Here is a 13814-nt window from a genome sequence, read left to right on the forward strand (position 1 = left end):
TTCCATTGGGCTTCCATGAAAAGGTGACGGTTCATTTTCAAAAGTTTAAAACTTTTTTCTGAAAAGATCCCATCATCATTTATTTCTCTCAAACTGTCAGAAAACAGAGAAAACGTCCAAGTGACCGCAAGTTCAGAGGAAAATGTTCCAGAGGAAAAATGTGCTGAACAATGACTTCTGCTTTTGAGGTTTGGCCAAACGAGGTTCTGTTAAGACGTTTTCTGAGTTGAGTCACTTCAGAGCAGCTTCAGGGATTACAAGGAACAAGTTCTTAAAATGTCTCTGGTGATTTAAAATGAGAATTCAAGTGTTTGGAAGAAAAAACACAGATTTTCTTTCCTTCTTGGCAACAAATAATGTAGGAAAACTGATCTAAAACTATAAATAAAAAGATAATCTGTGAGTTTAGAAAAAGAAAACTTATTTTTTGCCTTTTCTGTGGGCGTGGCCATAGAGGTGGAATTCTGTTGGTAATAAATGGTCAATAAGTTTTCTAACACTTACAATTACTTTAAAATGTGTTTGTTTTTGGTAAAGGCATCACATCCAAATAATGTCAATCCTTAATAATGTTTTAAAAACCTTAATGTGTATCAAATCAACCTTTATTTATTTATTTATTTATTTATTTATTTATTTATTTATTTAATGCAATAAATGTAATGCAATGTATGTAATGCATGTAATGCAATAAATGTACTACATTACATAATATGTATCCTTAATTTAAACAAAGCTTCTCACTTTACTTTTAAAAAGTAATTTTTGTCTTAAACTGATCAACTTTTTTATCAAGAATTTTGTTTTTGTTGATTTAATTGATAATTATCAAAAAGATTTTCAGCAGAAACGTCTGATCATGATCACAAAACACAGGAATTCCTGCTTCTATTCATTTATTTAAGTTGTCCAGGCCCTGAAGCTGTGAAGCAGCCCATCTCACCACACTCCCACCAACATGCTTCACCTTAAAGGCTGTTTGTTTAACCTCCAGATTGTAAGACATCTTCCAGAATGATCTTCTGTATCATAGACAGCTGAGGGGCGCTGAAAGGCGTCAACAGTCCACTGTCTACAACCACAGAAAGTCTAATGAGGGACAAGTCTTTCTGTCCTTTGTTTAACAGTGTCTTTCTCTGTGAACATGGAGAAGCTGCTTTGGTCCAAAAGTCTCCTTCTGACCGTTGAGTCATAAACACTGAGCTTAAAGTCCCACTCCGATCATCCTTTGATGTATTGTAAAAGCGTTCCCAGGGATTCTTTTAATTATGCCATTTTTAGGCAAACATCAAAAACGTCGTACAGTTTCAAGCCAAATTCCAGCTCAGACGAGGAAAATGAAGACGTACATGGATCTATTTGTCTGAAGGTGATGCATCGGAATGGAGCAGAGCATGAAGCTTGTGGCCTGCAGATTGTACTTTACACATAACAACCACCGGCTTTTTCAAACTGCCTTTTTTTCATCTGAGTCACAATGATCTGAATAAAGAAATACTCAGAAATGCTATTTAAGGAAAATGCTACAAGAACATGTTAAAAACACCAAAAACAAAATTTTTCATCCAAGCGAGTCTTTAGCTAAGTCAGTTCTTTCCTTGTTGTTCTGCTTCTGCAGTTGGATGAGTCCTCAGTGTGTTTTCACAGTCACTGTTGACGATGGGTCAGATAATAGCTCTCTGCGGTTCCCTGGAATCCCAAAGCTGCAGAAATGTCTCGGTGACTTTTTCAGACTTAAACATTTCAGGAACTTTCTTTCTGATCTGCTCTTAGCTTCTCAGGCAGCATGACGTGTCTCTTTTTTAGGAAACTTTATCAGGTGACTTTTGTTCCATTGCTGTCTTGATTCAACAGATCTAAATAACTTTCAAAGTCCTAAATTATTCCTAAAAAATCATCTGACCTCGTTGAATCAGATGAAGATGATGTCGGGTATTACATAGTAAGTAAAGTTTATTCATGAAGCATTTCCCAAACAAAAAAACTCCCAAAGTTTCTGAACATAACAGGTCACGACAACATAAACCAGAAGAAAACATGGAATCAAAATGTTTTAACAAATACATAAACCTAAAGTTCTAAAATACATCATTTGGCCAAAAGCCTGTTGTGATAAAAAGGTCTTCAAACACATCAATGGGGCGTCGGCACAGAGGCAGAGCGTCCCAGAGAGTGAAGGCATTCAGTCAGAATGTTCGATCCCCTCTTGTTTTAAAAATTGTCCAGGTAGCAAAGCAAAAAAAAAAAACCTGATCTAGATAAAGATGAAGCAAATTGAGGTCCAGGTTTGTCCCTTTAAGTGCTGGTTTTATGGATAAGAAGTCAACATCTGTTGCTAAAAGTGATGTAATCAATGTGATTTATCAGAAAAAAGAATAACTTCAATGTTCGACCACAGGGGGGCAGCCTGCAGGCCTTCACGCTGTCCTGACTGTGATGCAGATTTTTGTGTTTATTTTTTGCGCTCGTGGGGACCCCCCCCCCCCCCCCCCCGTGTGTTTTCAGCAGCAGACAAACACACACACACACACACACACAGACAGACAGACAGACAGTCTGACTGTAATTCTGTAACTGTCACTCTGATATCCTGGACGCTCCACATTTGTGTGCAGACATGGGATCCTGCCGTCTGACTGGGAATAAATAAACACACGCGTCCAGGTTTCTGTACTACACTGCCCCCCCCCGCTGCACACACATACACACACACACACTAGTGAGTGTGTGTGTGTGTGTGTAGGGATCACAGTCAGCAATGCAGGGCTGTCTGGTGGCTTCCAGTCACTGATGTAACCCTTCGGGGTCACATGCAGCCTGTGAGGTTACAGAAGCTCAGGCGGCGTGAAGCTGTGTTATTATTTTTGTCGTGTTCGCTCATTTCCAGCTTAAGTTTTACGACCGAGTTGTCGCTTCCCGTCTGGGTTTTGTTTGATAGAGTTGTAGATTGCTGAGAACCAGCAAATTTTTTTTTTTTTGGGCCCAGAAGTGAAGCGACGGCATCCAGCAGGGATGCTGATGAAGAGCTGCTGTCTCGCTCATTTTCCTCTGAACACATCAGTGGGACGAGTGGAGAGCGCCGTCTTCTCTCATGATCACCTGCAGTCAGCTGTGTGTCATCACTGATGCATTAGAAATATTTATGACTCGCGCTGCAGCAGCAGCTCCTTTAAGCAGCAAACAAAGCTGTTTTTGTTTGTGTGTCCCTGAATTATAACGAGCAGAAAGGCATCACGGAGGTGGGGACACACGCAGGTAATGTGGGGCACAGTTTCTGTTCACACTGAGTTTGCTTTTATGTTTCAACATTTTTGATCAGGCGAGACACTGGAGGAGCTTCAGGATTGTGAGGTTTAGCAGAAACCGTCACCTCTCTTGTCATTTGGAGAAATATTGTGTCTGCTTTTGCAAAAAACACTTCAATTATTTTTTAAATGATTTTTTTTCTTAAAATGGCCTTGAAGAAACCAAAGATTGGTTAGCGAAGGGCAATGTGTAAGACAGTGCGTGCATGAAGAGGTGAGAAAGATCTCTACTTGAGGCCGAGGGCGTCCACACTGCAGCCTGAATCCATCGACACAAACCTGGGATCTACTTTCTCTGATTCATGCATGGATTTTTCACAGAAAATGATTCAAAATGTATAGAAGAGAACCTGCATGAAACTTCCTTTTCAATTGGCTTTATTGGACTTATTGATGTCCAATAAAATCTTGATGTCCACACCAGATGCAGCTGCTTCAGCAAACAAGCAGCTTCTCCTCTGGACGGAGGACCAGAAGGAAGCCACAAGTGTTGACCGGACTTTGCTCCACCCAACATGATGTTTTTTCTTAAACAGCCTCTGGGTGGGTCAAAGTAGTCTTTAATGACCCATTCTGATCATCTTTTGATCTGTTTTAAAAAGCACCACTATTTAATTATAGTTATGAAGTTTTTATTGTTTTCTAGGACATGTTCTTGTGGCATTTTTCTGATGATGGAGGACATATGCAAATAGAATTAAACATAAAATAGCATTTCTGTGTATTTCTTTGTTCATCAGAAGCAGACAAAAAATGCTTTTGGAAAAAGTTCTTATTTGTGACGTAGGAAATACGCCAGGTGGGGGACAAGCACCAAGCTCTCAGCATTGGGGAGAGGAAGGGGGGCGGGGTTGCTCCATGCCAACAGTCTCAGAGGCAAATTTCGAAAGAACTCCTGCCGCTCTGCAGAAACTATGTCCAAGAAAATGACACCGTGTTTTAATTTTTGTCTATAAATGTTATAATCCTAATGAAAAGACCACTGGGAACTTTTTTACAATAGATCAAAAAATGATCAATGGGACTTTTTCTGCTACCAAGTCAAGCATCTGTCACAAAAACGTTTGGACACAAAAAGCTTTCAGGACTAAAGTTCTGCCATACTTTCTGTGAAATATTAAATCCCCTTTGGCTTCTTCTTCCAGGCTTCGGTGAGTGTGGACGCAGCAGGGTCCACGTCAGAAGCTTTCACAGCGGAAACCACAGATTTTCTGATTAATTAATGAACCTTTTAGTGCGTCACTACAGTTTGTGTCATTCGTGGATAACACAAACAGAAAAAGTGGAGAGTTCTGTATGTCTGTGTTTGTGTGCACTCTTCTTCGGCCTCCCTGAGCAGGAGAGCGTTTGGACCAAATCAATGACACGGCTGTGAAGCGTTTCCCCCCATAAAACAGATTGGGAGCATGTGCTGCACCCCGAGGCCTCGTTTTCAGACTGTTGGGATGAAAAGTCATGATTAAATCATTGAGCCTCTCCTCCTGCACAGATGTACAACAACCCAGACTGCACCAAACTGACAGGAGAGGCGAAACACCCGTCTGATCCAAACACACATCTTTTAATCCCCTCGCACACAGAAGCCAGTCAGACGGACTCACAAACACCCCCAAAAAGAAACAACACAACGTGTTACAACAGGGAAGCGCCGCACCAGAAGAGAAAAAAGCTCCGACTTCTTACCTGCCAGCTCTTGTTTTTGCTTTAATTAAGATCTCTGTGTGAGATTAGGAGACTTTTCATACGACTGTGTGTCTGTGTTCAGGGAAAAACACACTAATGCAATAACAGGGTGTGGTTTTATTTTTATATTTTTTGCACTTCTGTTCCATAATAATTTACAACTCCTCTTGTAATTGTTGGGTTTCACTTTCCATGAAACATTTAGAACGTTTTTGTGTTGTTGTTTTTTAGGAACATAACCTAAAATGTTTGCAAAATGAAGTAATAATCTGGTGAAATTGGGAGAAATGTCCCACCAAAAAGAAAAATCATTTCAAAACAAACTTCTGTAACATTTAATCACCTGTTCAGGTGATGAAGCTGAGGCTCGGAGTGAAACTTCCGGTCTGCAAAAACTCAAAACTCGCTCCCCTAGCTTTCCCACATGTTCCATGTGGATGAAGCCCATCGCTGCACTATTCAAACATGTAGTTGTAGAGTTAGATAAGCTAATTCTTCTACGAGTTCTGGTCCATCGCCTGTCTGTCCTGGGAGAGGATCCCTCATTCATGTGGACACCCCTGAGGTTTCTTAGTTTTTCCTGGAATTTTTTTTTTCCTTACAGAGAAGGAAGCTCCTAATGGCAGGGATGCCTAGTTTAGTTTAGTTTAGTTTCGCAATCTTGTATTTATTAACTGATTTGATGTTTTTGTGTGAAGCCCGTTGAGAAAACTGTGTTGTAATTTTGGGCTACATAAATAAAATGGGAATTTTACCAAACACGTTGGTCTAATATTCAAATATAGTAATACTACTGAGATTAGGAGTAAACAAGACAACATTTGACCAGGTCTCGCACAAAAAAAGAGTTTATCCCAAGGGACTTCCTGATAAAGTAAAGGTTAAAAACGCATAAAGTAGAAATTAGAGTAAAGGAGAAAGTTTTTGTAGTGTGTGTGTGTGTGTGTGCGCGAGTGTGTGTGTGAGGGGGGGGGCATCATGATTCCACCCTGAGCTTGTCACCAATCAAATACAATTACCCCATTTCTGCACAAAATGTCCTTTAAATTCATTATGTCTTATATATGCTCATCTGCTGCCCACTACCTTTCTGACAGGCCTAAGCCGCTTTGTTATAATTAATAATTATTATCAACCATTTTTTGGTAATGTTGTTGTTTAAGCTCTATTGTTGAGAATTATCCTTTATTTCTTCACTTTTGTTGTTGCACGTTTGGAAAACAAACAAATAAATAAATAAATGTACAATTGTCATCGATAAGGCTAATCACTGGTGTAAGAAGCGTTTTTTTTTAATCTCAGTATAAATGTGTTTATTTCTGTTTCTAAGTGTTAATTTAAAGTGAATGGAAACGGATTAAGATCCCCCAGTGTTTGTCCTCAAACCGGCCTGGCTCCAGATGCTTTTGTTTTGAAACCACTTTCAAACAGGAAGTAAAAGTGTTGCTGCTTGTTTTGACCATAGCCACAGAAAATAAAAGTTTTCTGATGAACACAAACAACTATGGAATAACAAGTACATGAATAGAGTATAATAGAATAGAATAGAATTGAAGAGAATAGAACTGTATTAACTTTACAGAGGAAAAATTCATCCAATATGGTCGGTTTGAGTCTGAATGGGTCGGTGTGAATGTTACCTGTAAAAACGTTTTACTTCCAAACTGAACTGAGGAGCTCACATCGGCCTCCTCCTCTGGTTGTCCCTCCTGTCCCTCCCCACATAAGGTTCCCATAAAGTGAGTGCGGTCCAAACGGCGCATGCGCAGTGGCGGGGCCCTGTCTCATCCCGTCTTCGGTGTGTATAGCTGCATTATTATTGTGAATGGGGGTGGGTCGGCGGGTGGGGGCGGTATTTTGGGCGTACAGTCACAAGAGAGACTCGACGGAGCCAGGAAGTAGACTGTTGACGCCTTCAAGTGCACTCCGAGCTGTCGTAATTTTGAGCTTTTAACACAAAGAAAACAACCGGCGTAAGTTCATCTGTATGGCCTCCCACATCTGCAGCTGATGTGATAAGATGAGCTGAGAACAAAAAACAATTTAAAAAGGATAACTGACACAGTTTTACGCCAGTCTTTTCCTTGCAGCAGCGAGCTTTTAAAGTTTGCCAAATGATGAAAACACTCATGAGAGACGCATTTAGAGGACATGCCGACACATGTATTTCTCTCTCTTTTGTATTTTTCACAACAAAACAAAGAACATGTTTGCTTTTAACGCGTGAAATAAGCAGAAATCTTCGTGATTTGCGACTAAAATCTATTTTACGCACAGAAAAAGCCGCGCAGGTGAGACTCCAGGGCGCTTATTTGAGATTATCGAGAGACAGGAGGAGCGATTGAGGCAGGGGAGGAGGAGGGGGAGGAGGGGGGTGTACACGGTCAAAGTGATCCTCATTGATCGGAGCGGGTCACTTAATGAGAACCACTTGGAGCCAGAGGCAGCCCAGAGCGCGCAGCAGGCAGACCATCAGTGCGTGAGCCGCAGCGCAGGCACGGAGGCCGGCAGCTGAGCGCAGCGCGCCACAGAACAGTCAGTGGGAAGAGAAACCCAACCAAAGACAAAAAAGAAACAGACTGACGCGGAAGAGCCAGGGGTGAGAGACGGCGGAGAGAAGAAGAGGAACGGCTGCGCGCGCGCTGGTGAACTTTTTCTTACTCGCCAGGGAAGAGGCTCGAGTGGCCGCCAAGAGTCTGTGAAGATGCCGCGGGTTGTCCCGGATCAGAGGAGCAAGTTTGAGAACGAGGAGTTTTTCCGCAAGTTGAGCCGGGAGTGCGAGGTGAGACTGAGGCGGCGGAAACACGCGCGCGGCGCGGGCCAGAGATGCGGCTTCATCTCGGATGGAATTCCAAAAAATAGATGTTTTACAGAAAACTGAGCGACTTTTATTTCAAATGTTCAACAAAAAGAAGTTTGTGGTAAAATCAACTCTGATGGATTTTTAGACATTTTCAAACTAACAGATATTCTGTTTAAAATTAAAATCTGTTTTATTTAAAAAAAAACATAAAGTCTCACTTAGATGGAGTCATAATCCAGACTATAATTCTGGCTTCCTTGCAGATTAAATACACCGGCTTCAGAGACCGACCCCACGAAGAGAGACAAGCCCGCTTCCAGAACGCCTGCAGGGACGGACGCTCTGAAGTTGTGAGTCGATTTTCCTCTGAAAGAAAGCTTTCTGTTCTCCGGTGCAAAGTGCGCATGAGTTGTTTTTTGTGTTGTGCGCGCTGGAACTTTGCGCTGCTGTTCCGATGTGGCTTCATTCTGCAGCAGGAAGTCGACGTGCTATCAGACGCGCAGACCCACCGGGCTGCCCTGCTGCTGCAGCTGCAGCCTCCCCGTCGCTGTTATCACTGCTCCATACCTGACAGGCTGACGCACCCCACTCCTGAAACACACACAGGATATGGAAACAAAACCAGTTTCTGCCAAAGCTCCGTTTGCTTTATCAAATTCAACAAGACAGCCATGGTGGGGTCAAAGCATCACTACAGGATTCTGATGGAGGTTGCAAGAGAATGCGTCACTGTGATGTTCTGATCAGAATGATATCTGGACTGTTTTAGAAGCAGCCCCTGAACGTTGGTGGACTTGGGGAAGAACCCAAGAGGTCACAAGAATTCCTGAGGAGTCTCCAAATCTTAGAGATGTTCGGGATCCAATTTAGTTTTTCCCCCCCAAAATATTAGAATTTATCAATCAATTTATTATTTAAATAGCACTTATAAAAGCAGAGGCAACCAAAGTGCTTATCATAAAATCAAATGAAATCAGAAACAATACAATAAAGAAACAATAAAATCATATAAACAATAAAAACAATAACAGAATAAAATTAACAAGCAGACCCACTAAATCCACTCACTGGAGTTAAAAGCCGGAGTAAAAAGAGGAGTTTTTAAAAGTGTCTTAAAATTACTGACGTTTCTGGCAGACCTCACAGAGAAGGGGAGAGCATTCCAGAGTTTAGGAGACATTTAACCAGCCTCTGTCCCTGCATTATTTGTCTAAACACTGTTGGGTCCGTTTGAGCGACCTCATGAAACAGGAAGTTGTTCTAGCTCACATAAATGTGATTAAATCTACCTCAAACCTAAGAAGAGGCATCACCCCCCCCATCTCAGAAGGTCTGATGCTCCTAATCATCGTGGTTATCATGAGTGCTGACTTTACTGCCACAAAGGTGTGACATGGAATTTTTCCTGTTCGCCTTTTTCTATAATGGTTGAATAGAGATGAGTGATACTTCAAAGGAAAATCTGTCTTACACTGCAAATTTTCTCTGCATAAAGGTCTTAAAGCCATAAAAACACAATTTATTTAACAACTGTTTTTATTTTTTAAATGTGTGCATTTATTCCGGTCGAACCAAACCTAAATGAATGGATGCATTTTGTATTTCTGCAGTGGCGCCGGATAAGTCCAACGAATCTTTTGGCACCAAACTTATTTTATTTCTGATGCAGCCTCACTGTCAGCTGTGCGATATGAAACCCTTCACTTAAAAATCCAACACAGTCACTAAAAATCTAAAGAAACTCATTACCTTATTGCGGCTGATTTACATCTCAGTCGATTGAAACCACTTTTTACATGTGTGTAATGTATACATTCTATACATTACACACATGTATAGAATTCTATTTAGTGTGATTTGTTTCTCCTGTTTTCTTGTTTTTTTCAAAATGTAAATAAGAGTCGGTAAAAATGTGTGTTAATTAATAAAGATTACAAAAATAAAGTTTTATTTTCTTTTATACAAACTTTTTGTAACAGAAACGTCAGTTCTTCTTCAGTGGCCTTTTGGCACAATAGTTAAGCCTCTGCCCCCTGCAGGTGGAGTTTGGAATTGCTGTTACAAAAAAAAAGCCATAACTTTACTTGGATAAAATAGGTGGAAAGCATGATATCTTTTTTTTTAAAGGCATTGGTTAACTCCTGATCTAATTATTTATTATGGTGTTTTCACACAAAGTGCAATTATTTCCACCAGTGGGCGGAGCCATAATTCATTGTATTGGTCAGTTGTGGGGCTACATAATAAAGCTCTGACCAGCATATTTCTAACAAATAACTTATTTATTCTTTTAACCAGAACCAAAATCCCTTTTTTTTTGTTTTGTTTCTGTGATGAGGTTTGCAAGGGGCTTTTCATAACTGGGAGGGGGCTGGACCCGCCCCCTCTGTCATTATGTGTTTAGTGCCCTCTAAAAAAATTTCAGCTTCAGCTTCAGGTGACTCTGGGAAGCTGCTGCCGTCTGGGTGGGGGCTGTGGGGGGTCAGCATCTAGTTTTACCTTCTTTTTTAGCAGGACGTGACGTGCCCGTCTGTATTTATAAGCCTCTTCTGGCGGGACAATTGATGGCTTCGCTTTTAGTAGTTTGACAGCAGCTGTGACATCATGCAGCTGATTTATCCGTCAGGCAGACGCCGAGCAAGACTTCCTGCTATTTTCACGCTCAGAGGCTGCAGCACTGCGAGACCCAAACGGGCCCTAAAGCTGCTTTTTATGGTTCGGATGGGAGACAAACCGTCGACTGTGAACCTGAGTCGGTCTGTCGTGTAAATGTGAGGAACATCTGCAGTGAATCAACGCGTTCAGTGCATCTATAAAAAGCATTTATGGATTTCTGCTGGAGAGACGTTGAATGTTTTCATCATCACAAGAAAAGTGCGGTTTGTGTCAGATCTTTAGGAAGTTTAGATTAGATTAAAAATAAATCTGAGATTTATGGAAAAGGATGATGCAGGAGGAAGAAAACCCACAAAATACTGCAATTTGAAAAGTGTGTTCATTGTGCGGCTTTAAAAGTAACGTCTTGTGTAGTCAAGGTGTGTAAGGTGCTTGTATTAAAAACCTGGATTTGATGGAAACTTGCAATAATACAGGGAGCATAAATACTGTGGGATAACTGATATTTACTTTTTTTCCAGTCTAATGAAAAGCACAATTTTGTTTCATTTTGCAGGTTTACAGCTTTTTCTTTGAGTCTAAACATGACATTGAAATGTACAAACTCTTCTGAATAAAATGTCCTTTTTTTTTGCCAAAAAAGCAGGCTTGGCCATCGATTCCAACTCAGTAAATACAAAACAAAAACATTTCAGATTGATGTTACTATAAATTCTGTTACAGTAAGTAGATTTTAATCACATAAAAGGTTGTTGAGTTTTTAAATTGTTATTTTATTCATTTAATACCCTTCACAATCTGGAATGAGCAAAACTCTTAAATGTCAGTCCAGCTAAAAAATTAAAATAATTTACTTTATGTTTTGCTTTCATGTTGAGGCTAAATTTCAGTAATGTTGACGCCAAAGTGCTGCATATTTTCATCAATTGGCAATAAGGGATTAAAACATTAAGTAAAAAAATGTGGTTTCTTTTATAATCAGAAACAGTTAAATCACAGTTTTTCTCAAATACAAATTCTTGTGTGGACATGTTGTTTTGTAAGAACATCTTATTATGAACTTCTATAAACACTAGAAAAACAAGGCGTGAATTGCTTAAATGTGTCTTGTTGGGTGGACGTTTAGATTATATCATTTATTTAGTTGACATCATCAAATATTACTTTGCTCTGTTTTATTTGATTCAACTGCATCCGGATATTAAACCTGTTGGTTTTCTTGTTAAATTCCACTCGTAATTTTTTTTTCCATTGAAGGCGGATTTAAAAATGTTCACATCTCAGAGTGTAATTGAGCCTTTTCATTTTGTTGTTAGTCATCTGCGATGTTTGTCAGAGAGAAATGCGTCTCTTAAAGTTCACAGGTGCTGCTTTTTCTCAGGAGTTTTCCTCTGAAACTCTCGCGCACGTTTGTCTCTAAACTGCTCCGGATTGATCTGATAAACGGGACAATAATTCAAAGTAAATTATCGTCAGAGCAGCTCATTAGAGATGAGTCGTTTTCTAAACTCTTATTGATTTTGGTGCCGCGTTGCTTTCTCTCTTCCCTCTTTCTTTCAGTGCTCCTTTCATTTGATTTCCCGTCCTCTGTTCTTTCTGTCCTCGAGCCTCTTCATCTGTCGTCCATGTTCTTTTCCTGTCTTCATGGGACTCTTTTACATCTGGATTCACGCCTGAGTTCATTTCATTTTACTCTTTTTCTTTTTTTTGGTATATTTTCCGCCCCTCACTTTCCCTCCGTTTCTCCCCTCTTCTTGCCTTCCTTTCCCTGTTCCTGTCTCCAGCAGTAGTAGGCAGTAAATTGGAATCAGATGGTTGTAATCCAACACTTCAGATGCAGCAGAAATGATGACTTGGGCGTTCTTGGGGCTTTCTCTGCCTTTTAATTCTTTCTCTCCGCTGCTGTTGCTTCATCCTTCTTCCCCTCCTTCATGCAGTTTTTCACTTTTGCTCGTTCTCTGATGAGGGACAGATCTGACGGGGTGCATAATTCATACGCTTCCAGCTTGGGTCGCATCCCTAATGCCTTTAGTATTGATTTGTCTGGGCAAACGCACACAAAAACAACAGATGCGCACATATGCAGACACACAGATCTAACCTGATTTCCTGCACTTCTGTAATCCATTGCTTTTTGACTGAAATGCTTTCTATTGATTTTGATTTTGTTTACGTAGGAGAGTATGCATCCCATTACAGATCCTCTAAGGATGTGATTGTAGGAAGTTTGCAAAACACAAACTTCAGCTTTTCAACTTTTCTTCAGACTTTTTCGGCATTTGCACCTTAAATCTGCTTGTTTTTAATGATCTTTTATGCGAAGTGCTAAGATCTGTTATAGTTTTTGGACGTGATGGATTCCTCTAAATCAGAACTCTGAAGTCTGGGTAGAAAATAATACTGCTTCACCATTTATAACCAATAAAACAAAACATGGTTTAATGTTGTCTCATGGTGGTGCAGAACTTTTTTTTTTCTTTTCTTTATTTCCTTTCATTTCCATAAAATAACAACAGCAAAAAGATCAGAAATTCTTATACCTGGGAAATAAAGGAGAACAGGAAGAAAAAAACTATTTTTCAGCCTCTTATACATTTTTAAAAGAAAGTAAAAAAAGTTAAACAAGCAGGTACTGTATTTAAACAAATTAAAATAAGCATAACTGCTATAAAGCAAATTTGGTTTGCTTGTGGTTTACATAAAAAAAAAATCATTTTAAAAGAATAACACCGACACTGAAAAGTTAGTTTTTTTTTAATACAAGTTTTCCTGGAATTTAATAAATAAAACAAAAGCAGCTGAATCTTTTATAATTTTAAAATAAATCGTAAAAAAATTTGAGAATAAATTAATTTTGGATTAAAAAAAAGTCTTTATTTTTGCTTCATGTAGATTTTTTTATGCGATAAAGGTCAGGTTGTCTGTATCGTCCTCTGCTGGCACCAGACATGCAGGATTCTTACCCAAAATGGAAAGATTACTGATAATTATCACCATCCTAAGATAAAAATGTTCACTTCCTGTTTGAATGCGTAAAAGCCTGGAGCAGTTCATAGAGTCTTGTGACACAATCATTGACTGATGTCACTCACAGAAAATGGGTTACCTTTGGCTTCTACAAAATAAAGTAAATTCAGCCGCCATTTTTTTTAGATACGGACGGCACCATGTTTGAACCAGAAATCCTAAGAAGTGACTGGTCCGAGTCAGACTGAGTTAATGTTTCTATGAGAACCACTCTTGCCAACCGCTTCTCAATAGAAGTCTATGGCTATGTCTGAATTCCCACCCTAATCTCTAACTACTAAAAAACTATCTAGGGCGGTACAATCAGAATCAGAAATACTTTATTGATCCCACATGTGGGAAATTTGTGTGTTACAGTAGCATTGTAATCATAAAAAGGA

General features: G+C 39.8%; 1 protein-coding gene across 4 annotated transcripts in view; it reads left to right on the forward strand.

Annotated features, from left to right (window-relative positions):
• Positions 1-7386: 7386 nt before the first annotated feature.
• The window catches only part of cbfb (core-binding factor beta subunit), a 41470-nt gene continuing 35042 nt past the window's right edge, over positions 7387-13814 (forward strand). For 2 of the 4 annotated variants that reach the window (XM_023955986.1, XM_023955987.1), the window contains exons 1-2: positions 7387-7770; positions 8055-8141. In XM_023955986.1, the coding sequence (XP_023811754.1) occupies positions 7693-7770; positions 8055-8141 (165 nt within the window). In that variant the 5' untranslated portion in view covers positions 7387-7692. The remainder of the gene's footprint in view (positions 7771-8054; positions 8142-13814) is intronic. The other 2 variants (XM_023955988.1, XM_023955989.1) reach the window with 1 other exon arrangement.

Source organism: Oryzias latipes, chromosome 6 (assembly GCF_002234675.1).
Source record: "Oryzias latipes chromosome 6, ASM223467v1".
NCBI lineage: Eukaryota > Metazoa > Chordata > Actinopteri > Beloniformes > Adrianichthyidae > Oryzias > Oryzias latipes.